The sequence below is a fragment of the Physeter macrocephalus genome, chromosome 11 (assembly GCF_002837175.3).
Source record: "Physeter macrocephalus isolate SW-GA chromosome 11, ASM283717v5, whole genome shotgun sequence".
Classification (NCBI taxonomy): domain Eukaryota; kingdom Metazoa; phylum Chordata; class Mammalia; order Artiodactyla; family Physeteridae; genus Physeter; species Physeter macrocephalus.
Window position 1 is genome coordinate 67,999,191 of NC_041224.1, and position 26,383 is coordinate 68,025,573.

At 37.0% G+C, this 26,383-nt stretch overlaps 1 protein-coding gene across 19 annotated transcripts in view; it reads left to right on the top strand.

Annotated features, from left to right (window-relative positions):
- The window catches only part of SCAPER (S-phase cyclin A associated protein in the ER), a 491,770-nt gene that overhangs the window by 237,437 nt on the left and 227,950 nt on the right, over positions 1-26,383 (top strand). For all 19 annotated transcript variants that reach the window (XM_055088136.1, XM_028495131.2, XM_024128925.3 and 16 more), the window contains one exon: positions 19,890-19,955. In XM_055088136.1, the coding sequence (XP_054944111.1) occupies positions 19,890-19,955 (66 nt within the window). The remainder of the gene's footprint in view (positions 1-19,889; positions 19,956-26,383) is intronic.

Sequence of the window (26,383 nt, forward strand, 5' to 3'; positions counted from 1 at the left end):
GCTCGGTGCTTTGTGTCCACCTAGAAGGGTGGGTTAGGGAGGATGGGAGGGAGATGCAAGAGGGAGGAGATATGGGGATATATGTATACATATAGCTGATTCACTTTGTTATACAGCAGCAACTAACACAACATTGTAAAGCAATTATACTCCAATAAAGATGTTAAAAAAAAATCAGAACAGAAATAAATGTAATAGAGGTGAAAAATACGATAGAAAAGATCAGTGAAACTAAGAGCCGGTTCTTTGCAAAGATAAACAAAATTGCCAAACCTTTGGCCAGACTCTTCAAGAAAAAGAGTGGGCACAAAAAAATACAATCAGAAATGAAAGAGAGGCTACTGCAAACAATTATACATGAACAGTTGTGCAATTTAGGAGAAGTGGATAAACTCCTATATATACAATTCCTAAATATACCATCTTCCAACACTGAATCGGGAAGAAATAGAAAATCTGAATAGACCAATCACTAGTAATGAAAGTGTATCAGTAATTAAAAAAAAAAAAAACTTTCAGCATACAGAAGTCCAGGACCAGACAGCTTCACAGATGAATTCTACCAAATGTTTAAAGAAGAGTAAATACCTGTTCTTCTCAAACTGTTCCAAAAAACTGAAGAGGAAGGAAGGCTTCCAAACTCATTCTATGAGGCCAGTATCACCTAATGCTAAAACCAGAAAAAGACTCTACAAAATAAGAAAATTAGAGGCCAGTATCCTTGATGAACATAGAGGCAGAAAGCTTCAGCAAAATATTAGCAAACCAAATTCAGCCATAAAAAGGATCATATACCATAAGCAAGTGGGATTTATTCCACAGATGCACGGATTGTTTAGCACCTGCAAATCAATCGGTGTGATACAAAACATTAACAAAATGAAGGATAAAAACCATATAATAACCACAATAGATGCAGAAAAAGCATTTGACAAAATTTAAAATACATTTATGATCAAAACTCTCAACAAAGTGGTCATAGGGAGAATGTACCTCAACATAATAAGGGCTATATATGACATACTCACAAATGACATCATTTTCAACAGTAAAAAGGTGAAAGCTTTTCCTCTAAGATCAGGAGCAAGACAAAGATACCCACTCTCTGATATTTAACATATTATTAGAACTCCTAGCCATAGCAGTCAGACAAGAAAAAGAAATAAATGGCATCCAAATTGGAAAGGAAGAAGTAAAACTATCACTATTTGCAGATGACATGATACTAGAAATTGGAAACCGTGAACACTTCATCAAAAATCTATTAGACCTAATAAATGAATTCAGTGAAGTTGCAGGATACAAAATTAATACGCAGAAATCTGTTGCATTTGTATACACTAATAATAAACTATCAATCAGAAAGAGAAATTAAGAAAACAATCCCATTTGCAGGTGTATCAAGAAGAATAAAATATCTGGGGATAAATTTAAGCAAGAAGATAAAAACTATTCATCATTGATGAAAGAATTTAAAGATAATATAAATAAACGGAAAGTTATACTGTGCTCATGGATTGGAAGAATTAATATTGTTAAAATAGCCATAGTACCCAAAAGAATATGCAGAGCCAATGTAACCCCTATCAAAATACCAATAGCATATTCCATATAACTGGAACAAATTATCCTAAAATTGTATGGAACCACAAAAGACCCTGAATAGCCAAAGCAATCTTTTTTTTTTTTAAACATCCCCATTGGAGTACAGTTGCTTTACAATGGTGTGCTAGTTTCTGCTCTACAACAAAGTGAATCAACTATACATACACATACATCCCCACATCTCCTCCCCTTCGCGTCTCCCTCCCACCCTCCCCATCCCACCCCTCTAGGTGGTCACAAAGCACCGAGCTGATCTCCCTGTGCTATGCGGCTGCTTCCCACTAGCTGTCTATTTTACATTTGGTAGTATATATAAGTTTCCATATATATGTGTTAGCATATGGTATTTGTTTTTCTCTTTCTGACTTACTTCACTCTCTGTATGACAGACTCTAGGTCCATCCCCCTCACTACAAATAACTCAATTTCATTTCTTTTTATGGCTGAGTAATATTCCTTTGTATATATGTGCCACATCTTCTTTATCCATTCATCTGTCAATGGACACTTGCCAAAGCAATCTTGAGAAGGAAGAAAAAATCTACAGGTATCATACTTCCTGATTTCAAACTACAGTTGTCCATCAGTATCTGCAGGAGATTGGTTTCAGGACCCCCTGTGGGTACCAAACTATGTGGATGTTCAAGTCCCCCATATAAAAATGGCATACTATTTGCATATAACCTATACACATCATCCCATGTACTTTAGATCATCTCTAACTTACTTATAATACCTAATACAATTTAAATGCTCTGTAAATAGTTGTAAATGCTTTGTAAATAGTTGCTGACACAGCAAATTTAAGCTTTTTGGAACTTTCTAATATTTTCAGTCTAATATTGTCTAATATTTTTTTCTAATATTTTCAGTCTGTGGTTGGTTGAATCCATCGAGGTTGAACCTATAGACACAGAGGGCCAACTGCATACTATAAAGCAGTAGTCATCAAAACAGTATGGTACTGGCACAAGAACAGACATATAGATCAATGGAACAGAATAGAGAGCCCATGAATAAGCCCATGCACATGTGATCAGTTAATCTACAACGAAGGTTATACAATGGGAAAAGACAGTTTCTTCAATAAATGATGTTGGGAAAACTGGACAACTTGATGGAATAGAAAGAATCTGGACCACTGTCTTATACCATATATAAAAATAAGCTCAGAGGGCTTCCCTGGTGGCGCAGTGGTTGAGAGTCCGCCTGCCGATGCAGGCGACACAGGTTCGTGCCCCGGTCCGAGAAGATCCCACATGCAGCAGAGCAGCTAGGCCTGTGAGCCATGGCCACTGAGCCTGCATGTCCGGAGCCTGTGCTCCGCAACGAGAGAGGCCACAACAGTGAGAGGCCCGTGTACCGCAAAAAACAAGAACAAAACAAAATAAAAAAATAATAAGCTCAGAATAGATTGCAGACTTGAATGTAAGACCTGAAACCATAAAACTACTAGAAGAAAACATAGGCAGTCAGCTCTTTGATGTCAGTATTAGTGATACATATATGTGGATCTGAGTCCTCAGGCAAAGAAAAAAATAGCAAAAATAAGCAAATGGGACTAAACTTAAAAGCTTCTGTACAGTGAAGGAAACCAGCAACAAAACAAAAAGGCACCCTACTGAATTGGAGAAGATATTTGCAAATCATATACCTGATAAGGGGTTAATATTCAGAATATATGAAGAACTCATACAACTAAATACCAAAAACAGGAAAAATTTGATTAGAAATGGGCAGAGGACCTGAACAGACATTTTTCCAAAGACATACAGATGGCCAACAGGCACATGAAAAATTGCTCAACATCTCTAATCATCAGGGAAATGCAAATCAAAATCACAATGAGATACCACCTCATACCTGTTAAAATGGCTATTATCAAAAAGACATAACAAGTGTTGGGGAGGGCATGGAGAAAAAGAAACCTTTGTTCCCCATTGGTGGGAATGTAAATTGATGCAGCCATTATGGAAAACAGTAGAAATTCCTCAAAAAATTAAAAACAGAACTACCATACAATCCAGAAATTTCACTTCTAGGTAATTACCCCCCAAAAAGAAAACTAATTCACAAAGATATATGGACTCCTGTGATCACTGCAGCATTATTTACAATAGCCAAGATTTGGAAGCAACTTAAATGTCTACCAACAGTTGAATGGATAAAGAAGATGTGATACACACACACACACACACACACAAACACACACAATACACTATTAGTCACCCATAAAAAGGAATGAGATCTTGCTATTTTTGATAACATGAATAGACCTGGAGGATGGTATGCTAAATGAAGTCAGTCAGACAGATAAAGACAAATACCTTATGATTTCACTTACATATGGAATCTAAAAAATCAAAAGTTAACAAAACAAAACAGAAACAGATTTATAGATACAGAGAACAAACTGGTGGTTGCCAGAGAGCAGGCAGTTAGAGAGAAGGGAGATACAGATGAAGGGGATACTTCCAGTTATAAAATAAATACGTCATGGGAATGTAATATACAGAATATAATCAATAATATTGTAATAACTTTAAACGGTGACAGGTAGTAACTAGACTTATTGGGGTAATCATCTCATAATTTATATAAATGTCAAATCACTATGTTGTCACCTGTAACTAATATAACATTGTATGCCAATTATACTTCAATTAAAAAAAAATAGAGCTAAAGTTGTTTAAGGCAGATCTGAGCTGCTCCTTAGTCCTCACTGCTTCACCTGTCACTATGCTTCCTCCAGGATAAAGACTTCCATAGTTATCCTTCTACCAGGATAAAGACTTCCCCAGATTTATGGGAAACAAAGCCAAATACTAGATTTTGTTTAAAAGAGAAAAATCACAATCCACTTACTTCCATCCTGTGAGAGAACTGCTCCTACACAGGGCATGGGTTGCATTGTAATACTATGGAGAAATGCAGGAACAGTGGAAAAAGGTCTTGATTGTCCTAGTGGTTCTCTTCACTGCTTCGCACTTCCTTCAGCCATTCACGATGACTTATTCTTTCTCCTGACATTCACTCTCTTGACCAGTCATAATTGTTATGAGTATACCTTTTATTTAGTTTATTTTTAGCCAATCAACTTCTAAACTGTGTTAATCTTTGTCATTTATAATCATAAAACTTTAAGGCTCAAAATCCAAGTAATAAAAAGATGGTACCAAAAGATTTAAGCTGGGGAAAGCTACTGCAGTTGAAAACAAAGCTCCATTCTGAAAGTGTACATACTAAGTATAATATGTATTGAGTTACTTTGAATAGATTAAAAGATCTGTATTTCACAGTAAGTCAGATGAGCTGTATTATGCTGGTAGTACAAGGAAGTAAAGCACCATGTGAATGAACTTCATTTACAAATTATATGAGGGTCTACATATCTAGAAATGGGAGCTACAAAGTAATAGTATAAAAAGTAGTTGAAGAATGTTATTTCTTAAGTCTTCAGTACTAGGTATATTCACAGTGAGTTCTTAAATTTCTAAAAAAGAAATAAGGGTGCTTGTCCAGCTTACTAAAGCATGTCTATTTTAAACCAACTAACTATAAGCAGTTTTATAGTGAACCATTAAATGCTTCCCTTTAAAACCAGAAGCAAACCAAAAAGACTATCCCCCTTGGTCTTGAACATAATTCTGTGAGTTCTAGCCAAAGCAATAATACATAAATTTATAAAACAAAGGGTCTAAAAATGAAAAAAAAATTGTGAAAAATAACTTTTCCAAAACAAGCAAAAAATTTAGTAAGAAGAGTCATGTTAACTTTCTTAATGTCTGGCTTGAAAAATAGATCTGGATTCTCAAATTTGCTTCTGTGTTGTAATATCACATGCCATATAGTCTCACCTCCATTGTATGCTTGTAAGAGAATGAGAATGAATGAGTTTTTACCTTGTACCTCTGAAAGATTCTCCGAGACCCCCTGGCATCACATCATACTCTAAAAACTACTGGCCTAGTATCTAAGAGAAAACTCAATAAATGATAAGTTTTATGTTGTTTTGTTAATATAGATCAAATCATGAAACAGGACAATGATTTTCAAACTGTAGTCTTTGACCCCTTACATCTGAATCACTTGGTATCCTATTTAAAAGATAGATTCTTGGGCTTCAGCCAGTTGATTCTGATTAACTTGGTTTTAGGTGAGGAATCTACATTTTAGCAAGCTCGCAACCGCTTCTAATCTACCTAACAATTTTTAAAATTTATTTATTTATTTATTTATTTGTTTGTTTGTTTATTTATTTATTTATATTTTGGCTGTGTTGGGTCTTCGTTGCTGCATGTAGGCTTTCTCTAGTTGCGGCGAGCGGGGGCTACTCTTCGTTGTAGCGCACAGGCTTCTCATTGTGGTGGCTTCTCTTGTTGCAGAGCATGGGCTCTAGGTGTTTGGGCTTCAGTAGTTGTGGCCTGTGGACTCAGTAGTTGTGGCTCATGGGCTCTAGAGTGCAGGCTCAGTAGTTATGGCACACGGGCTTAGTTGCTCTGCAGTATGTGGGATCTTTCTGGAACAGCACTCGAACCCGTGTCCCCTGCAGGCGGATTCTTAACCACTGTGCCACCAGGGAAGTCCCTACCTAACAAATTTGTACCTACTGTTGATAAGAATTTAGAATCATGGAATCTTAGAGCTAGAAAAGACCTTTAAAAATTAGCTAGTTGTATTCCCTCATCTTACAAGTGCGGAAAACTTAGGTTTACAAAATACAATGGCTTTCTAAAGGCCATACTTAGAAAAAAACAAAAAAAACTTCCTCACACAAAGTAGTTAGAAAGTGGTTCAGTAAGGATCAAAATTAGATGCCAGAATGTTTGGCATAGATATGTGGAGGAGTAGATAGATACAAGAAAGAAATCTGAGATAGATTATGTGAGAGAGGGAGGCAGGAAGAAGTTGATGGTGTCCTTAGAGCATCTAGCTGTATGCTGATGTATGTCCTTGATTGCGATAGGGAGCACCCATAGAAAAGAACGAAATTATGCCTTTTTGCAACAACATATATGGAACCCCAAAGGCATTTTACTATGTAGTAGTAAGACAGGGAAAGACAGATACTATATGATCTCACTTATACATGGAACCTACAAAAGTCAAAATCATATAAATAGAGATTAGAACAGTGGTAACCAGGGGCTCAGGGGTGGGGGAAATGGGGAGATGTTGGTCAAAGGGAACAAACTTCCACTTATGAGATAAACAAGTTTTGGGAATCTAATGTGCAGGCTGGTGACTATAGTTAACAATGCTATATTTTAATACTTGAAAGTTGCTAAGGAAGTAGATCTTAAATATTTTCACCACACACACAAACTGGTAATTATGTGAGATGATGAAGGTGTTAATTAATTTTATTTTGGTAATCATTTCACAGTATATATGTGTATCAAATCATCACTTTGTACACCTTAACCTTACACCATGCTGTATGTTGATCATATCTCAGTAAACTTGGGGGAAAAAAAAATAGGGGCACAGAGATGATGTGGCTGAGCATACAGCAAGTAGGTTTCAGCTCTCCAGGTGATATCCCAGAGGAACTGGTAGACAGTGTCCACATTTGTAAGCCTGTTAAATACCTATTTATTCTTTTCAGTTGAAGTTTATTTTTGTAAAAGTAATAATTTCCTCCTGTTTCTTGCCTTCTGCATTAATCTGTGCAGGTATTAAGCTGTACTGCTCCCTGCAGTAGTATCCTAACTGGTGAAAATGTCTCGATAATGGACTGTGCAAATCCAAATTTATAAAATGCAGTTGACACGTCAGAGAATATAAAGTTGAATAAGTAGCAAAGGGTCAAATTATGGAGAGCCTTGAATGCTAGTTAGAAGATTGACTATATCTTTTAGAAAAGAACTACCATAGATAACCAAGGGAATAACATCAGGAAATTAATGACTTGGGAATATTTGTCACCTGTGCTATATAGGTAGGATTAGAAGGTTGAGAACTTGGGTGCATAGGAGATTATTTTACTAATTCAGGCGTGAAGTGATAGGGCTGACATTACAGTGTATAGTACAATAAATTTAAAGAAAGCAATCAAGAAATGTTTTAATCTAAGATTAATGATTTGATAATAATATTGAGAAAAGAAAATGAAGAATAGAAAATAATTTTGAAATATTAGTCCAAAGTACTATTGAAAAATATAGGTAAGTGGATGTACAATGTTAAGAATGATTTTGGTTTTAAAGATATAGAGAACAAGGTGAAGGTTGAGCTTCCAAGTGAAGAGCTTCAGGAGTTTGAAATTTGGACTAAAAGTTAAAATTATATATTTAGCATTCATTATTATAATATTAAAATTGCAATAGTAACAATAGATAATTGTTTAATGGAAGTGAAAGGAGATGAAGGCATGAAAAAGGCATTGATAGATGTGAAATACAGTCAGAAAGTTCAAGGAGAATGAATACAGAGAAAAAGCCATTGTGTTTGGTAATACTGGAGTCATTGATGACTTTCAAGAAAGCATTTTTAATGGAGTAGCATGTTTATATAATAAGCGTAATTCTGTATTCGTTTTACCATTGCTGCCATTCTGTTCCTTGAATATTCCATAGTGTATTGGCACTTGATGTTCCCTCTAGCCAGCTTGAAATTTCCCGAGATTTCCGTGACTGGCTCTTTCACTTGATTCAGGTTTCTGCTTAAAGACTTACTTCTCAGAGGCCTTCCTTCATTGTGCTCTATAAATCCTTCAACTCCTTGGCACACATACATATAATCAGCCACTGTATATTAATTACTCTATTCTCTTTATAGGATATCTTATTCTCAGATATTACCTTATTTATTTTTTAAAATTTTTATTTATTCTCCTCACTGTAAACTCTTAATAAGAATAGTTACCATGTCATTCTTTTTATATACTGTGTGTTTAATGCTTAGAGTAATTTTTTTGTTATTGAAGTGTAGTTGATTTACAATATTGTGTTAGTTTCAGGTGTACAGCATATTGATTTGTCTTTGGGTTTTTTTCTGTAGACTATATTCCATTATAGATTATTACAGATATTGGGTATAATTCCCTGTGCTATATAGTAAATTGTTGTTAATTATCTATTTTGTGTATAGTAGTTTGTATCTGTTAATCAAACACTCCTAATTTGTCTCTCACTCCCACTTCCCTGTCCTCTTTGGTGAGCATAGTTTGTTTTCTGTGTCTGTGAGTCTGTTTTGTATATAGATTTATTTGTATTGTTTTTTAGATACCTCATATAAGTGATATCGTATAGTATTTGTCATTCTCTGTTTGACTTATTTCACTAAGCATATTCTCTAGGTCCATTCATGTTGCTGCTAATGGCAGTGTTTTGTTCTTTTTTGTGGCTGAGTAATATTCCATTGCATATGTGTGTGTGTGTGTATGTGTGTGTGTGTGTATGTGTATGTCTATATACATATATATATATCTCACATCTTCTTAAGCCAGTCATCCACTGATGGGCATTTGAGTAGCTTCCATGTCTTGGCTTTTCTAAATAGTGCTGCTGTGAACATTGCAGTGCATGTATCTTTTCGACTTACAGTTTTTGTTTTTTCTGTATATATACCCAGGAGTAGGATTGCTGGATCATATGGTATCTCCATTTTTTGTTTTATAAGGAACCTCTATACTGTTTTCCATAGTGGCTGCACCACTTTACATTCCCACCAGCGGTATTCTCCATAACCTCTCCAGCATTTACTTTTTTTTTTTTTTTTTTTTTTTTGTGGTATGCGGGCCTCCCCCTGCTGCGGCCTCTCCTGTTGCGGAGCACAGGCTCCGGACGCGCAGGCCCAGCGGCCATGGCTCACGGGCCCAGCCGCCTCACGGCATGTGGGATCCTCCCAAACCGGGGCGCGAACCCGGTTCCCTTGCATCGGCAGGCGGACGCGCAACCACTGCGCCACCAGGGAAGCCCCTAGCATTTACTTTTTGTAGACTTTTTGATGTTAGCCATTCTGACCAGTGTGAGGTGATACCTCATTGTGGTTGTGATTTGCATTTCTCTAATAATTAGTAATGTTGAGCATCTTTTCATGTGCCTGTTGGCCATTTGTATGTCTTCTTTGGAAAAATGTCTATTTAGGACATCTGCCTATTTTTTGATTGGGTTGTGTGTTTTTTTGACATGGAGTTGTATGAGCTGATTGTATATTTTGGATATTAACCACTTGTCAGTCGCATCATTTGCAAGTATTTTCTCCCATTCAGTAGGTTGTCTTTTCATTTTGTTGATACGCACTTTTGAGTTTGATTAGGGCCCATTTGTTTGTTTTTGCTTTTATTTCTTTTGCCTTTGTAGACTGACCAATAATGAATGTGCAAAGGATCTGTGTAGACATGTCTTTAACAAGGTATACAAACGGCCAGTATGACCATGAAAAGATGCTCAACATCATTAGTCATCAGGGAAGTCAAGTCCATAGTGAGATTCCACTTCACACCAACTAGGATGGCTATATTCAATAGACAGACAGTAACAAGGTTGTGGAGAAATTAGAATCTTTATACCTTACTGTTGGGAATATAATGGTCTGTCTACTTTGGAAAACAGTTTGTTAGTTCCCCAAAAGTTAAACACAGAATTACTATATGACCTAGTAAATCCACGCCTAGATTTATACCCAAGAGAATTGAAAACATGGTCAAATAAAACTTGTACAAGTATGTTCATAACATCATTATTCATAAGAGCCAAAAGTGGAAACAACCCAAATGTTCATCAACTGTTGAATAGGTAAGCAAAATTTGATATATCCATACAATGAAATAGTATTTAGGAATGAAAAGGAATGAATACTGACATGTGCTGCAATGTGGATGAAACTTGAAAACACTATGGTAAGTGAAAGAAGCCAGTCAGAAAAAGGCCATGTATCTTATGATTCTATTTATATGAAATGTCCAGCATAAAAAATTTTATAGAGATAAAAAGCAGATTAGTGTTGCTTGGGGATGTGAGCAGGAGGAGAGAAACTGGGATTGAGTACTAAAGGTTACTGGATTTTATTCAGGGAAAATAAAAATCTAAAGTTAGAATGTGATGATTGGCTATACAACCCTATGAATATATTTTAAAATGTTGAATTACACATTTAGATGGGTGAATTATATGGTATTTGAATTATATCTCAAAGCTGGTTTAAAAAATAAAATGGCAGAAATAATGCTAAACACATCAATTGTAATATAAATATGAATTAAGGTCTCTTATTTAAAATTTTAAAAATCCTGAATGATGTGAATAAAAAGGTAGAGTAAGGAACTCCTAAAGTCCATATTGCCATAAAAATAATGAATCAGCTGGCAAAAACTGTCAGAATCAACTTTTTTTGAACTCAGGAAATGATCAAAGGCTTACTGCTACTGGGGGAAAAGGCAATTAAGAAAAATCAGATGAACCTCGTTAAGAGAGGCAAGAGAGTGGCCAACATGGTGGAGCAGAAGGACCCCCGAGCTCACCCCCTCTCATGAGCACACCAAAATCACAACTATCTGCAGAACAAACATCATTGAAAAAGACTGAAACCTACCAGAAAAGATCCTCTACAACTAAAACTATAAGGATGGAACCACAACTAGACCCATAGGAGGGGCAGACTTGAAATATAATCAAATTCCATATCTCTCGGGTGGGCGACCCACAAACTGGAGAATAATTATATTTTCAGAGGTTCTCCCACAGGAGTGAGAGTTCTGAGCCCCACATTAGGCACCCCCGCCCAGGGATCCAGCACCAGGGAGAGGAGCCCCCAGAGCATTTGGCTTTGAAAGCCAGCAGGGCTTGATTGCAGGAGCTCCACAGGATTGGGGGAAATAGAGACTTTACTCTTAAAGAGCACATACAAAATCTCACTCATACCAGGACCAAGGGCAAAAGCAGTAATTTGATAGAAGCCTGGGCCAGACAAGATGAACCCCAAGAGCATTTGGCTTTGAAGTCCAAGGGGGCTTAATTTCGGGAGTCCCAAAGGGCTGGGGGAAATAGAGACTTCACTCTTAAAAGCACACACAAAACCTCAGATGCCCTGGACCAAGGGCAAAAGCAGTAATTTGATAGAAGCCTGGGCCAGACCTACCTGCTAGTCTTGGAGGGTCTCCTGTGGAGGTGGGGGGTGGCAGTGGCCCATCCTGGGGACAGAGACACTGGTGGCGGACACAGTGGGGAGCATTCATCTGCAAGAACTCTCCTGGAGTCTGACATTTTGGCATAAAGACCTGGCCCCACCCAACAGCCTGTAGGCTCAAGTGCCAAACAACACACCTCAGGCCAAACAACAAACTGGGTGGGGCTTGTGCATCTACAAGCAGGCTGCCTTAAGACTCTCTGAGCCCACAGCCACCTCTAGACATGCCCCTAGCACGGCCCTGTCCATCAGAGGACCAAGACCCAGCCCTAGCATGGCCCTGTCCATCAGAGGACCAAGACCCAACTCTACCCACCAGGGGGGCAGGCACTGGCCCCTCCTGCCAGGAACCCTACCCAAACCTTTAGACCAGCCTCACCCACCAGGGGGCAGACACCAGAAGCAAGAAAACTACAGTCCCACAACCTGCAGACCGAGTCCACAAATCCAGACCAGATACTACCCTGGGACCAGCTGGCCCCTGGCTCTTGGGTGATGAGAGGGTTGTGCACTGCTGGGATGCATAGGACATCTCCTACAGAGAGCCACTTCTCCAAGGTTGAGAAACTTAACCAACCTACCACATACAGGAAAATACAAGTAGCAGTTTAGACAAAAATGAGGCAACAGAGGAATATGTTTCAGATGAAGGAACAAGGTAAAACCCCAGAAGAAGAACTAAGTGATGTGGAGATAGGCAGTTGACCCTAGAAAGAGTTCAGAGTAGTGGTCATAAAGATGATCAAAGAACTTGAGAAGAGAATGGATGCACAGAGCAAGAAATTAGGAGTTTTTTTTTTGTTTGTTTGTTTTTTGTGGTATGCGGGCCTCCCTCTGCTGTGGCCTCTCCCGTTGCGGAGCACAGGCTCCGGACGCGCAGGCCCAGCGGCCATGGCTCACGGGCCCAGCCGCTCCGCGGCACGCGGGATCCTCCCAGACCAGGGCGCGAACCCGGTTCCCCTGCATCGGCAGGCGGACGCGCAACCACTGCGCCACCAGGGAAGCCCCTAAATTAGGAGTTTTTAACAAAGAATTTAAAAATATAAATAACAACCAAACAAAATTGAAGAATACAATAACTGAAATGAAAAATACGCTAGAAGGAATCAGTAGTAGACTAAACGAGGCAGAAGAACAGATCAGTGAGCTGAAGACAGAGTAGTGGAAATCACTGCCACTGAACAGAAAAAAGAATGAAAAGAAATGAGGACAATTTAAGAGACCTCTGGGACAACATCAGGCATGCTAATATTTGCATTATAGGGATTCCAGAAGGATAAGAGAGCAAGAAAGGGCCTAAGAAAATATTTGAAGAGGTAATAGCTGAAAAATTCCCTAACCTGGGAAAGGAAATAGTTACCCAAGTCCAGGAAGCACAGAGAGTTCCATATAGGATTAACCCACAGAGGAATACCCCATGATACAACCTAAATGTCCATTGACAAATGAGTGGATAAAGAAGATGTGGTGTATATATAATGGAATACTACTCAGACTTAAGAATGAAATAATGCCATTTGCAGCAACATGAATGGACCTAGAGTTTATCATACTAAGTGACATAAGTCAGACAAAGACAAGTATCATATGATATCACTTATATGTAGAATCTAAAAAATGATACAAATGATACAAACTTATTTATGAAACAGAAATGGATTCACAGACATAGAAAAGAAACATATGGTAACCAAAGGGGATAGTGGGGGGCGGGGGATAGATTAGGAGTTTGGGATTAACATATACACACTACTATATATTATAAAATAGATAAAACAACAAGGATCTACTGTATAGCACAGGGAACTGTACTCAATATCTTGTAATAACCTATAATGGAAAGTAATCTGAAAAAAAATCTATATATATCTATTGCTGAATCACTTTGCTGTACACTTGAAACTAATACAACGTTGTAAATTAACTATACTTCAGTTTAAAAAAAGAGGCTAGTGGTGTTTTGTTGTTGTTGTTTTGCGGTACGCGGGCCTCTCACTGTTGCGGAGCACAGGCTCCAGATGCGCAGGTTCAGTGGCCATGGCTCGTGGGCCTAGCCGCTCCGCGGCATGTGGGGTCTTCCCGGGCCGGGGCACGAACCCATGTCCCCTGCATTGGCAGGCGGACTCTCAACCACTGCGCCACCAGGGAAGCCCAAGGCTAGTGGTGTTTTAACTTACCCTGATCATGTCTCAACTTCCCAGAATCCCTGTTACAGGTACTTAGTACTGGAGGGAGCAGAACAAACCTTGTACTCAAAGAACTGTAGTTGTTTTAACCTGATTGATGGTTCTTTGAAAGGTTAGTTCTAAGGGTTTGTCTTTCTTTTACCTAACTCAGGACTCTCCCAGAGCTGAGGAGGCTACCTGGGGGTGATTGTCAAAAACAACTTAAAGGCAAATGTATTAGTTGGTGGTGCCCAGCGCAAGGGTATACAATTAGTGTAAATAATTAATCAAAAAATTTGCAGGGAAAGGCTGAGGATTGAGATACCTTGGGGAACAAGGGCTTTGAAAACCTCCCACATACTCTGAGAAATCTAGAAGGCCATATTCATGCCCAGGGATGGGTACATGATCAGAAAAGACCCAAGAAGGTCCTGACCATTAGTCTTTTATGCAAGCAGGAAGTGAGAGCTAAGGTAGAGTTTTAATCTGCCTGACTGAGTCTTGTTGGCTTGCCCCAACACACACACACAACCCATCTGCCAAGACTAGATTAGGACTTTTGATGTTATTGTTTGTGGTGTTTAAAGAAATCTCTTGGATCACTAATTGATTGCTAAAGTAATAGAACAGAGACTGACAAAGAATATAAACTTCAGAAAATTAGTTCAGAAAACTCACTAAACAAATGTACAACAAGTACATCAAGTAGCAAAAACAAAACCTGAGAGGAAGGAGAATCTGATTTCCAGAGTTGCCACATTATAATATTTAAAATGTCTTGTTTTCAAGAAAAAGTTGCAAGGCATGAAAAAAAAAAGAAAATTGGCCTATACACTGGGGAAAAAAATTAATAGAAAGTGTCCCTGGGGAAGCTCAGACATTGACCTTACTAGACAAAGATTTAAAAATTTTTTAAATATACTCCGAGAACTAAAGGAAACCATGTGAATGATATGTAACCAACTGGATAATGTTAATAATGAGATAAAAAATTTAAAAGAACTACTAGAAATTTTGTAGCTGAAAAGTACAGTAATTGAAGTGAAAAAAATTACTTGAAGGGTTCAGCAGCTTATTTGAGCAGATAGAAGAAAGAATCAGTGAACTTGAAGAGTCTCAGTTGAGATTATCCACTCCACGGAAGAGAAAGAAAAAAGAATGGGGAAAAATTTGAATACAGTCTCAAAAACCTGTGGGACATCATCCAGCGTACCAACATATACATAAAGGGAGTCCCAGAGAAGAGTAGAGATAGAAAAGGGCAGAGAACATTTGAAGAAATCATGGCTGAAAGTTTTCCAAATTTAATGAAGGATATGATCTGCAGATCCAGGAAGTTCAACAAACTCTAAGTAGGAGAAATGCAGAGATCCACGTTATGACACATTATAATCAAACATTGGAAGACAAAGACAAAGAGAATCTTGAAAACATCAAAAGAGAAGCAATTCTTCATATGTAAAACATCCTCAATATAATAACAGTTTATTTCTCATCAGAAACTATAGAGGTCAGAAGGCAGTAGGATAAACATATTCAGTTTCCTGGTAGAAAAACACAAAAGCAGAACAAATTGTCAACCAAGAATTCTATATCTGGCAAAACTTCAGAAATGAAGGAGAAATTAATACATTCCATGATAAACAAAAGCTGAGAGATTATCACTAGTAGACCTGCACTTCAAGAAGCTCTAACGGAAATCTTCAGTCTGCAATAAAAACACAGTAGACAGTAACTTGAATCCATACAAAGAAATAAAGAACACTGTAGAAGTAACTATATATATATAAATCAGTGTAAATGTAGTATTTTTGTATCTCCTCATTTTTCCTATTTGATTTAAAAGAGAACTACACAAAACAATAATTATAAACCTATGTTGATGGACACACACAATGTATAAAGAAATGACATAATAATAGCATAAGGAGGTAAATGCTATATAGGAACATTTTTGTATACTACTGAAACTAAGTCAGTATTAATTCTAACTAGATTGTTATGAATTAAGATGTTAATTATAATTCAGGACAACTGCTAAGAAAACAATAGATAAATAAGTATATACATATGCTTGAAGAAATGAGAAGGGAATGAAAATGGTACACTAGAAAATATTTAGCACAAAATAAAGCAGTAATGAAGGAATTGGAGGACAAAAGAGATATACAGAAAATGCAAAATGGCAGAAGTAAATCTGTCCTTATCAGTAATCACATTAAATATAGATGCATTAAAGACTCCAGTAAAAGAAACATTGGCAGAATGAATTTTTAAATATCATTCAACTATATGTTGTCTGCAAGGGACTCACTTCAAATATAAGAACCCAAGTGGTTTAATGTGAAAGGATAGAAATATTTCATGCAAAGAATACCCTCTGCAAGATAATATAGATGAAGTAACTATATTGCTATCATGCAATATAGACTTTAAGACCAAAATTGTACAATAAAGAGAGAAGGATACTATGTAGTGCTGAAAGGATGAATCCATCAAAAATACATAACAATTACAAACATATATGCACCTGAGAAAGTCACAAAATATATGAAGGAAAAACTGACAGAATTGAGGGAAGAAATAGACAGTTCACCAGTAATAGTTGGATACTTCATACCCCACTTTTAATAATGGATAGGACAACCAGTCTGGGGATCAACAAGGAAATAAAAGTCTTGAACAACATCAGCTAACTAAACCTAACAGATGAATAGAGAATATTCTACCCCAAAACAGCAGAATACATATTCTGCTCAAGTGTACATGAAATACTCTTCAGCACTGATCATACATTAGACCACAAAACAAGATTCCATAAATTTTAAAATATTGAAATCATGCAAGGTATCTTCTCTAACCACAAGGAAATGAAGTTAGAAGTCAAAAGGAAATATGAGAACTTCACAGATATAAAGAAATTAAGCAAGACACTCTTCAAGAATTAAAGCAACTGGAACTCTCATTCTTTGCTGGTAGAAGTACAAATTGGAATGACCTGTTTGGTAAACATTTTTGTATTTTAAGGTTAAGCACATGCTTATCAGATTGCTCAGCAACCCTATTCCTAGGTATTTATCCAAAAGAAATTAAGACATCTGCCCATGCAGTGACTTGTCTACAAATGTTTAGAGTAGGTAGTAGCCCCAGATTGGAAAGAAGTAAAATATCCAGCTGGAGATGGATAAATTGTGGTGTCCAAACAATAGAATACTGCAAAGCAGTGAAAAGGAATTAACTAATAATATATTTGATTATGAAAGAATCTCGAGATTTATTCTAAATGAATTAATCCAGACACAAGAAAGTATGTATGATTGTAGTAATTTGATATTCAGAAATCTATACTGGGAAAAAGTAGATGGATTATTCTTAGGAACAAGAAGGTGGGGGCAGGGGGAAGAGAATTATTACCAAAAAACATGAGAAAATTTTGTGGGGTAGTGGAAATGCTTTATATCATGATTGTGGTTTCACTTATGTTGGTAGGCACAACTGTGAAAACTCATCAAATTATACACTTAAAATTTAAAATTTTTATTGTTTGTAAATTATACCTCAATAAAGCTGACCCAAAAATGAAAAAAAGAATTATAAAGACAAAAAAATTAACACTTCGGAACTAAGGGGTGGGAGTGGGCCAGAAAACATTATTTGAAGTAAGAGTTTTTAGGAGTAAGACAAAATGGAAATACAAACTGTTTGAAATTTGTGACAATGAGAACATGAAACTTACGGAGTATGGTCAAAATTTTACTCAGAATGAAATTTTAGCCTTAAATTATTTTATCAGTTGAAGTAGTAGTGGTCTAAACAACCCAAGGATTAGAACAATATTCATATCTTCTTCATGGGAAATAGGATAGATGTATTTATTTTTATTTAACAAATATACATATGGCACTTACAATGTACTATATCTTTATAAAGATAAAAACGGAAATTAAATAGAAGTTGATAAGATCTAATTCTGGAGAATATTGGTAAACTCTGGAAAGCTAACAAAAAATAAAACGGAGTAAATAAATATCCCACATTATGGCTAAGAAAGAGTACAACCACGATGACAAGGAGACTAAAAGTGAGGGAATGCAGTATACAACACAACACTAATAAATTTAAAATATTAATAAAGTGGGTCATTATCTTAAAGAGTAAATAATCAGAATTTAATAATAATAGAGTTTCTGAAATAATTATTTTCAACCTTATCTCTCATTATTCCCACATTTTAATCTTTTGCTCCAGCAAAAGGGATCTGTACACTGTTCCCTAAGCACAACCTGTGTTTCCCCCCATGTCTAGCATTATTTGCTCACTTCTCTACCCTATTAATGGCATTTTCTTTTTGTGTATTCAGATGCTACCTATCTTTCAAGAAGGTACACTTTCCATTTCCTTGAGGAAACTCCCCCCTAGCATCTTAGGTGGAAATGAGCACTTGTGACAGTACCCATCTGTCACTTACTCAGCTTTGTAGAACTATGTATCTTTTAATGCTGTATCTTCCTCCTCATTATGGAGAATAAATACGTTGAATATTCCCACTATATATATACCCCATCCCTGATATATATATAACTCTTATTATCCCCCCATACTCTAGTTTATACAGAGTAGGGGCTCTGGAAATAAATATTTAATTGATTGCTAAAAGTGAATCAAGGTGAGATTCAAGTTAGGAAAAAGAGGTTAACTACCATTCCAGGTAAAGTTAGGCTTTCTTTGGGTAGTAATTTTCTAGTTAGGTGTGCATGAATGGGAGAATGTATTCAGTTTTTTCCACTTGAAGGCTCGGATAAATATATGTCTTGATATAACTGGCATCTTCCTAAGCCTCAATTTCTTTTTTGTAAAATGAGGACAATATATATATTGAGTTTGTAAGACTGTATGAGACAATGAATGTGTAGCTCCTTGGCACAGCTCTTGGAACATATTCAATCCTGCAAAATTGTTACTTTCCCCACCTTCCATATGCGGTCACAATTACTTGCAACTACAATGTGGTTATTTCCCCGTTTCGATCTGACTTAATATTTTGGCTGATAGCAATGAGCACACGTAGGTTGAAACAATACATAATTTAATGTTTAATTCTAATTTAGTTATTTCTTCATTCCCAAGCATAACCTATGCTAGATTGCTTTTTTCTCATTAGGCGTGTTGTAATTTGCATCTTTCAGGTTTTTTATGAAACAGTTTTTATTTTTTCACCAGTCATTGCTGTATGGATTGGTGTACATTGTGACTAATTCTTTCATAGGTCACTGGACTAATTATTTGAGACTAGAATCCTTTGGGTGAATGGTTAATATTTAAATTAGTATTTTTCTCTTTTTCCTCTGAAAAGGGAAATTGACAAATTAAGTCATTGTTAATGGATTGCTGTAGTGACCTCTGCTTAGTTTGGTGACCTGTTGATGTCTGTCACCTACAGTTACAGGCAAGGTGGAGCTTAGTTGGACAACGGCAGAAGAGTGTTATCTCAGATTTTTGCAGACTTTTGGTATTTAGTCAGTATAAATAACAAAAGCAGAACAAAACAGATCTTTGAGTATCTGGTCAAGTCATTTCCACTGCCTTTTAAAATTATTTCTAGAGTTAAGTGACTATTCTTTACCTGTATTTAATCTTGCATTATATGCCTCTTGAGGCATCTCAACCACCTTGTAGAAACTTAGTATGGTTTTAAATTTAATTATTATGATTTTAACATTTCTGAAAAATAGCACCATTCTGTACAAAGTCCCTAAACTCTGAAGTGTTTTTATGGATCTGTTTTAAATCCTGTGAAGAAATATGTATTTTTCAGTCTTTTTTGATAGATTTATAGTATTTTAAAGATGCAGTCTCAGAAATCTAAGTGTGAAAATTAGTGTAGTAATGTTCCTAGTACTGGGAGAGGAAAAACACAGCCAAAGTTTTCTTTTGTTATAAAAATTAGCAGCAAAATAACTAACAGTGATAAAACTCTTTTCTCTTTAGGGCCAAGGAATACGAGAGTTTATTGGAAACAAAAAATTCTGGCTCAGACTCACCCTATAAAGCAAAGTGAGTATTTTATCCTACATATTAGTTCTTTGTCTCTTCAGTCTTTGCCTGTAACAAAAGCTTATCTGAACCATCATTGTATGCCTGTGGACATGGACTTTGTATCTGATTCCTAGAATTTTATTCTGCTAACACAGTGGTATCCAACTGGGGATGGTTTTGCGAGAGGACATTTGTCTGTGCCTGGGGATATGTGATAATATTTTTGGTTATCACAGCTTGCAAAAATGGTGCAGCTGCCATCAAGTGTGCAGAGGCCAGGGGATACTGTTAAACATTCTTCAGTGCACAAGATAGGCCTCCACAGCAAAGTATTACCTCATCCAAAACATTAGTAGTGCTGAGGTAAAGAAACCCTATTCTAACAAAACAAGTTCTGGCAAGGCTGTACTGGTTCTTACTCTGAGGAGATCTCATTCAAGATTGTTGCAAGGGCTACTTGACAGATGAGGATTTAGACTCCGCCATTGGGTGTAAGTGTAATTACTAAGTGTAATAGCTAAGTAAACAAAAACATCATCATTTTGCTTCTCTCAAATAGACTGCCAGTAGAGGTGCAGTGAGAGAAAGGTACTTATATAATACTGCTGATGGGGGTACAGACTGTTGTAGTCCTATTGAAAGGCAATGTGAATCCGGAGCTTAGGATGCCCACTTTTTTGTTTACAGTTAAGATATCTTTTATTCATTATGTATATGATTAAGTTCTAGCACTTGAAGTTGTACTTTATTTTTTTAATTTATAGTTGATTTACAATGTTGTGTTAGTTTCTGGTGTACAACAAAATGATCCAATATATATATATTTTTCCAATTCTTTTCCATTATAGTTTATTACAAGGTATTGATTATAGTTCCCTGTGCTATACAGTAGGACCTTGTTGTTTATCTATTTTATATATAGTAGTTTGTATCTGCTAGTCCCAAACTCCTAATTTATCCACCAAATAGTTTTGTATTGGCATGTGAATAATAATACAAATTAATGGAATAGATTTTTTAACACAGTCTAGAAACAGATCCAAAATTTGAGGAAATTTAATATATGATGTGGTGTAGTGTTTGCAAAGATGGCCAGAAGTTGTTGAGCCATTCCTGGAGGCATGTCCCTTTGCAATATAACTTTGCCACCTCTCCATCAAGGAGTGGACTCTATTTTCCTTACTCTTGAATTTGTTCTGGCCTTTTGACTTGTTCTGATCCACAGTCTACTGCAGAAGCAATGTGTGACTCCTGAGCCTTGGCTCCAGAAGTCTTGAGGCTTCTGCTCACAACTTTGCTTTCTTGCTCCCCTGTGACTGCCATATAAGGAAGCTTGGGTCAGCCTCCTTGAGGATGACAGATCACTTGGTCATGGTGTATAATCCTTTTAATATGCTGTTTAATTTGTTTTGCTTGTTTTATTGAGGGTTTTTGCATCAGTGTTCATAGAGGATGTCAGGCCTTATCAAGCCTCTGCTTGTGTCACATTTGTTTATGTCCCATTGGCCAAGGCAAATCATTTTGCGAAGTCCGTAGTCACTGTTGGAGGTGACTATGTAAGTCATGGCTGGCAAGATATACTTCAAGGGGGACCTTTAATGTAACAATCTACTATAAAATTTTCTCTGGATTCTCCTCTTACTTGACTATATGCTCTTTTTCAGTATCTTTTGCCTGGTTGTTTCTTGTCTCTTTGACCACTGACATTAACATGCCTTTGTCCTGAGAGTTCAAATAGAGAATGACTCCCTTGGTAATCTCATTTAGTTTCATGACTTTAAACATCTAGTATCTGGATGGACTTTAAATTTATGTCTCCAATACAGACCTGTCCCCAGAACTCCAGAATACTATATCCAACTTCCTATTTAGCATTTCCACTTGGATGTCTCGCTGTTCACTTGGATGCCTCAAGTGAACATGTGCAAAATTAAACTCCTGAAATTTGCTCCCATACCTTACCCCTCATATTTTTGCTCATCCTTAAATTAAGTTATCTAAAATCTTTAGAGTCATCCTTTTTCTCACACTCTACTTTCAGTCCATCAAAAAATTCTATTGGCTCTATCTGTAAAATATATTCAGAATCTGACCACTATTCATTACCTCCATAGTAACTAGTCTAGTCTAACCTACCAGTGTCTCTCATCTGGATTATTGTAGCAGCTTCCTAATTAGTTCTACACTGCTCTGCCCTTGCTTCCTACAGTCTCTTCACCACAGGGCAACCAGGATATTCTTTTAAATTATAAGTCTAGAAAAATGGCAGTAGCAATAGAAGCATAATTTTTCAATATCTTCAAATTTTAACATAGAAACCAGATAACTAATAAAGAAAACCAAAAACCCATGGAAGCATTTACAAAAAAAACTACATTGCCAGATATCTACGTGAAATCTGAAATGCAAGTGGATGGGAACAAATAGTCACAAGACCTGCATGGTAATGACATCAGTGTGAAAGAAAGCAAAGAGAAGCAACTGGGATAACAGATGTAAGGAAAGGATAACCCCAAAATAACTAACAGGTTTTCACTGGAAGGTTCAGGGAACCAATTTGAGAGAAGCACCTGAACCTCATTCTTAAGTAGGTTCCTCAGGAAGGGCTGATGTGAACAATGTTGCCTTAGTCCTTACTCTTTCTTATCAATAATTTTATGCCCTCAAAAATAAGTTTTGCCAGTTACAAAATCCCTGACCCACATTTTCTTTTCTTGAGGATCTTAAATACTAAGAGAGAATGAACCTTAGACAATCAAAATTATTAGACATCAACGTAAAGACTAGGGATGAATAGTAAAGTTATAGTTTCTTGTAGAACTAAGAATAACTAATGGCCAGAAGAAAAAGAATATTATGTAATAACTGTATCTCAGATGTTTTTATAGTGTAACTATAAGAAAAATATTGGGGAGAATGGGGAAAACGTATTCTAAAAAATTAACCATTCTCCAATTATATTGGTGATGGTATTATTGACAATGTTATTCTGAGTCTGTGTGCATAAAAATAAGGATAAAGTAAAGAAGATTATGGAGACTAGTATTCTTTCATCCCCTGTATTACTGAGAAACTGTATTCTCAGTCTGGATGAAAGGAGATAGATGTAATACATTCGAGATCAGGTAATACCCCTGTAGGACTGAATTTGAAATATATGAATTTATGAGATATTTTATCTTTAAAAAGTGTTCTGGGGTCTTCCCTGGTGGCGCAGTGATTGGGAGTCCGCCTGCCGATGCAGGGGATGCGGGTTTGTGCCCCGGTCTGGGAGGATCCCACATGCCGCGGAGCGGCTGGGCCCGTGAGCCATGCCCGCTGGGCCTGCGCGTCCGGACCCTGTGCTCCGCGGCGGGAGAGGCCACAGCAGTGAGAGGCCCGCGTACCGCAAAAAAAAAAAACAGACCCAGGGAGAAGAGAAAATCCTATGGTGGTGAATTGGAATTGTAGGTATCAGTTTTAACTCCTATTTTCCATTATATATATAAGTCGAAATAAATATAGATGTAAAGTGTAGGGATACACACACACACACACGTGACCCTTGAACAGTGAGGGTGGGGGCTTGGGCGCCGGCCCTCCGAGCAGTCAGAAATCTGCATGTAACTTTTGACCCAGGGAGAAGAGAAAATCCTATGGTGGTGAATTGGAATTGTAGGTATCAGTTTTAACTCCTATTTTCCATTATATATATAAGTCGAAATAAATATAGATGTAAAGTGTAGGGATACACACACACACACACACGTGACCCTTGAACAGTGAGGGTGGGGGCTTGGGCGCCGGCCCTCCGAGCAGTCAGAAATCTGCATGTAACTTTTATGGTCGGCCTTCCCCTCCAAAGTTCTGCATTCATGGATTCAACCAACCCTGAATCCTGTGGGACATACATAGTGAAAAAAATCTGCATATAGATGGACCTGCACAGTTCAAAGCCCTGTTGCTCAAGCATCAACTCTGTGTATATATAATTATATATATAGTTATATGTATTTTTTATATTTTTTACGTAATAATATACACACATTTTCTAGATCTTTCTAGAAAGATCTAGAGGGCCTGGGAGCAGCAAAATCCTGATAGCATTGAGCACATCTAGTATACCCATGTAAGTATGAAGGTGAGGTAGTTCCCTGAAAGGGATAGATGGGTTCTTTTTCCACAGGAAAGGATGCTGGCTGGCAACAATGAAAGATGACCAATGTAGGAGGCAATATATGCACACTGATTTTTTTCATCTTATATGGGGATTTCTTAGGCTGTTACATTTAGAAATACAGGCTTAAGCATATTATTTTAAAATGGAAGGGGAACCAGTAGCCTTAAATTTAGACTATGTACCTTTCAAACAGAGGAGATGAAAGAAAAAAAGAAGTTAATATGTTTATGTCTTCCTGTCCATCACACCGAAGAACCATGTTAGTTCCTAACGTGGACCCAGTCTCCTTTCTTACACTTTTATAAATCTTCCCAATGATCCTAATGAACCTCCCAAAATCGACTGTGGTAAAAGTTAGGGATCCTTACAGAGAAGCCCTTACATTTCACATTTGCCAGTGACAGGTTTGAACTTAGAGTTGTTAGAATTTGTTCAAGTTTTGAGAAGAAAATATCTGACCTTAAAAAATTCTCCATAAAGCCATTTACCTGACAGATACTTCTCATGTTCTAGGCTAGGAGTTATGAATCCTTCACTTTTTTTCATGCTAGAAAAAATTAACATGCCAGAAGTAACTCAGGTAGCAATTTCTGTATTAATAAAAACTGCACCCTCTAAACAGCTCTTATTCTTGCCCTGTAGGGAAAATACAGCTTTCAGGACTTGAGTCCTGTGACATTCTATCATTATTTATAGTATGAATCAAAATCTAATGTTTTTCTTGAGAACGGCTGTATTATTTGTGGTACTTCTGTGGAAGCAGGGAATAAAACAGAGGTTTAGCTCATGTTACCTAAGCATCCCCTTGATTTGGCATTCTTCCTTGAAAGATAGGTTCATATGAATCCCAGATTTGATTTACCCCAGGGTGAAATACAAGCCTCTTGTATTCTGTGAATTAAAAATGGCCCTTGTGCCTCCCTAAATACCCCTGGTTTTCAGTGGAATGTGAGCATTCTTGGTAAGAATAGTGCTAGATTCATATGCATCCATTGCTATGGCTGGATATTCAGTTACATGGTGTGCAGGCTTTAGTCAGCCAAAAGCTGAAGTGGCTACTTATCTGTCACACAATGAAGTTCGCTGCCAATATTCATCCACATGATAAGGTCAGTAACTTTAATCGGATGGGACTCTAGCCCATATTCGATTAGGAAGAAAAGAAGTATGTTGCTCTCATTCTATTTTTGTATTTTTTATATTCCCTTTTTCCTTTTGTTAGGTTGAGACTTTCTGTCAATGAATAGTAATAAGAGTTGGTCATTTATTGAATGTCTACTTTAGTGAATGGTGTTAGGTACATTACGTTAATTATCTCTAATCTTCAGAAGCTCTGAAAGAAAAAAAAAATATATATATATATATAAAATCTCCACTTTTAAGTTGAAGAAACTGAGATTGAAAGTAGTTAAATAACCTCCCCAGGGTTTACATATGTGGTATGTTCTGGAGCCAGAATTTAAGCATAGGTATTTCTGATTTTAGAGTTTGTATTTATTCCTTGACTTATCAAAGTAAACTTCATATGGATAGCTTAGGTTTAAACTGGAGTTCACCAGGGCCTTTTTGAGCTGCAATTACTGTTGTATTCTTTGAGGAATTCAATTTTTTTACATAAATACATTTCTAGATGAAATTATATTCTAGGATATTATTCATTTGTGAATGAAATTTCCTTATTTGAATTGACTAATATGGTGTGGAGACAAAGCATGAAATTTGAAGATTAAAGGCCTACGTTTCTAGTCCCAATAATATATTTACCAGTCGTGAGGCCTCGGGAAAGTCACCTAATTTGCCTGAGCTTTGGCGTCTTCATTTTTCAAACAGGGATGGACAGTGTTTTTCAGAGGACTAAAAATGATCATGTACATGAAAGTATTTTGTAACATATGAGGTTATAGATACTATTAATATTAATGTAAAGAAGAAATTTCTTCTTAGACCATTCATCATTAAATATCTATTGAGTGTACTTATCTAGAGGTGCTACGGATGAGATGGTGAATGGGTCGACAAGAACCCTGTCTTGGGATTTCCATAGTGGCACAGTGGTTAAAAATCCGCCTGCCAATGCAGGGTACACAGGTTTGATCTCTGGTCTGGGAAGATCCCACATGCCACGGAGCAACTAAGCCTGTGTACCACAACTACTGAGCCTGTGCTCTAGAGCCCATGAGTCACAACTACTGAGCCCGCGTGACACACTACTGAAGCCCGTGTACCACAACGAAGAGTAGCCCCCGCTTGCTGCAACTAGAGAAAGCCCATGTGCAGCAATGAAGAC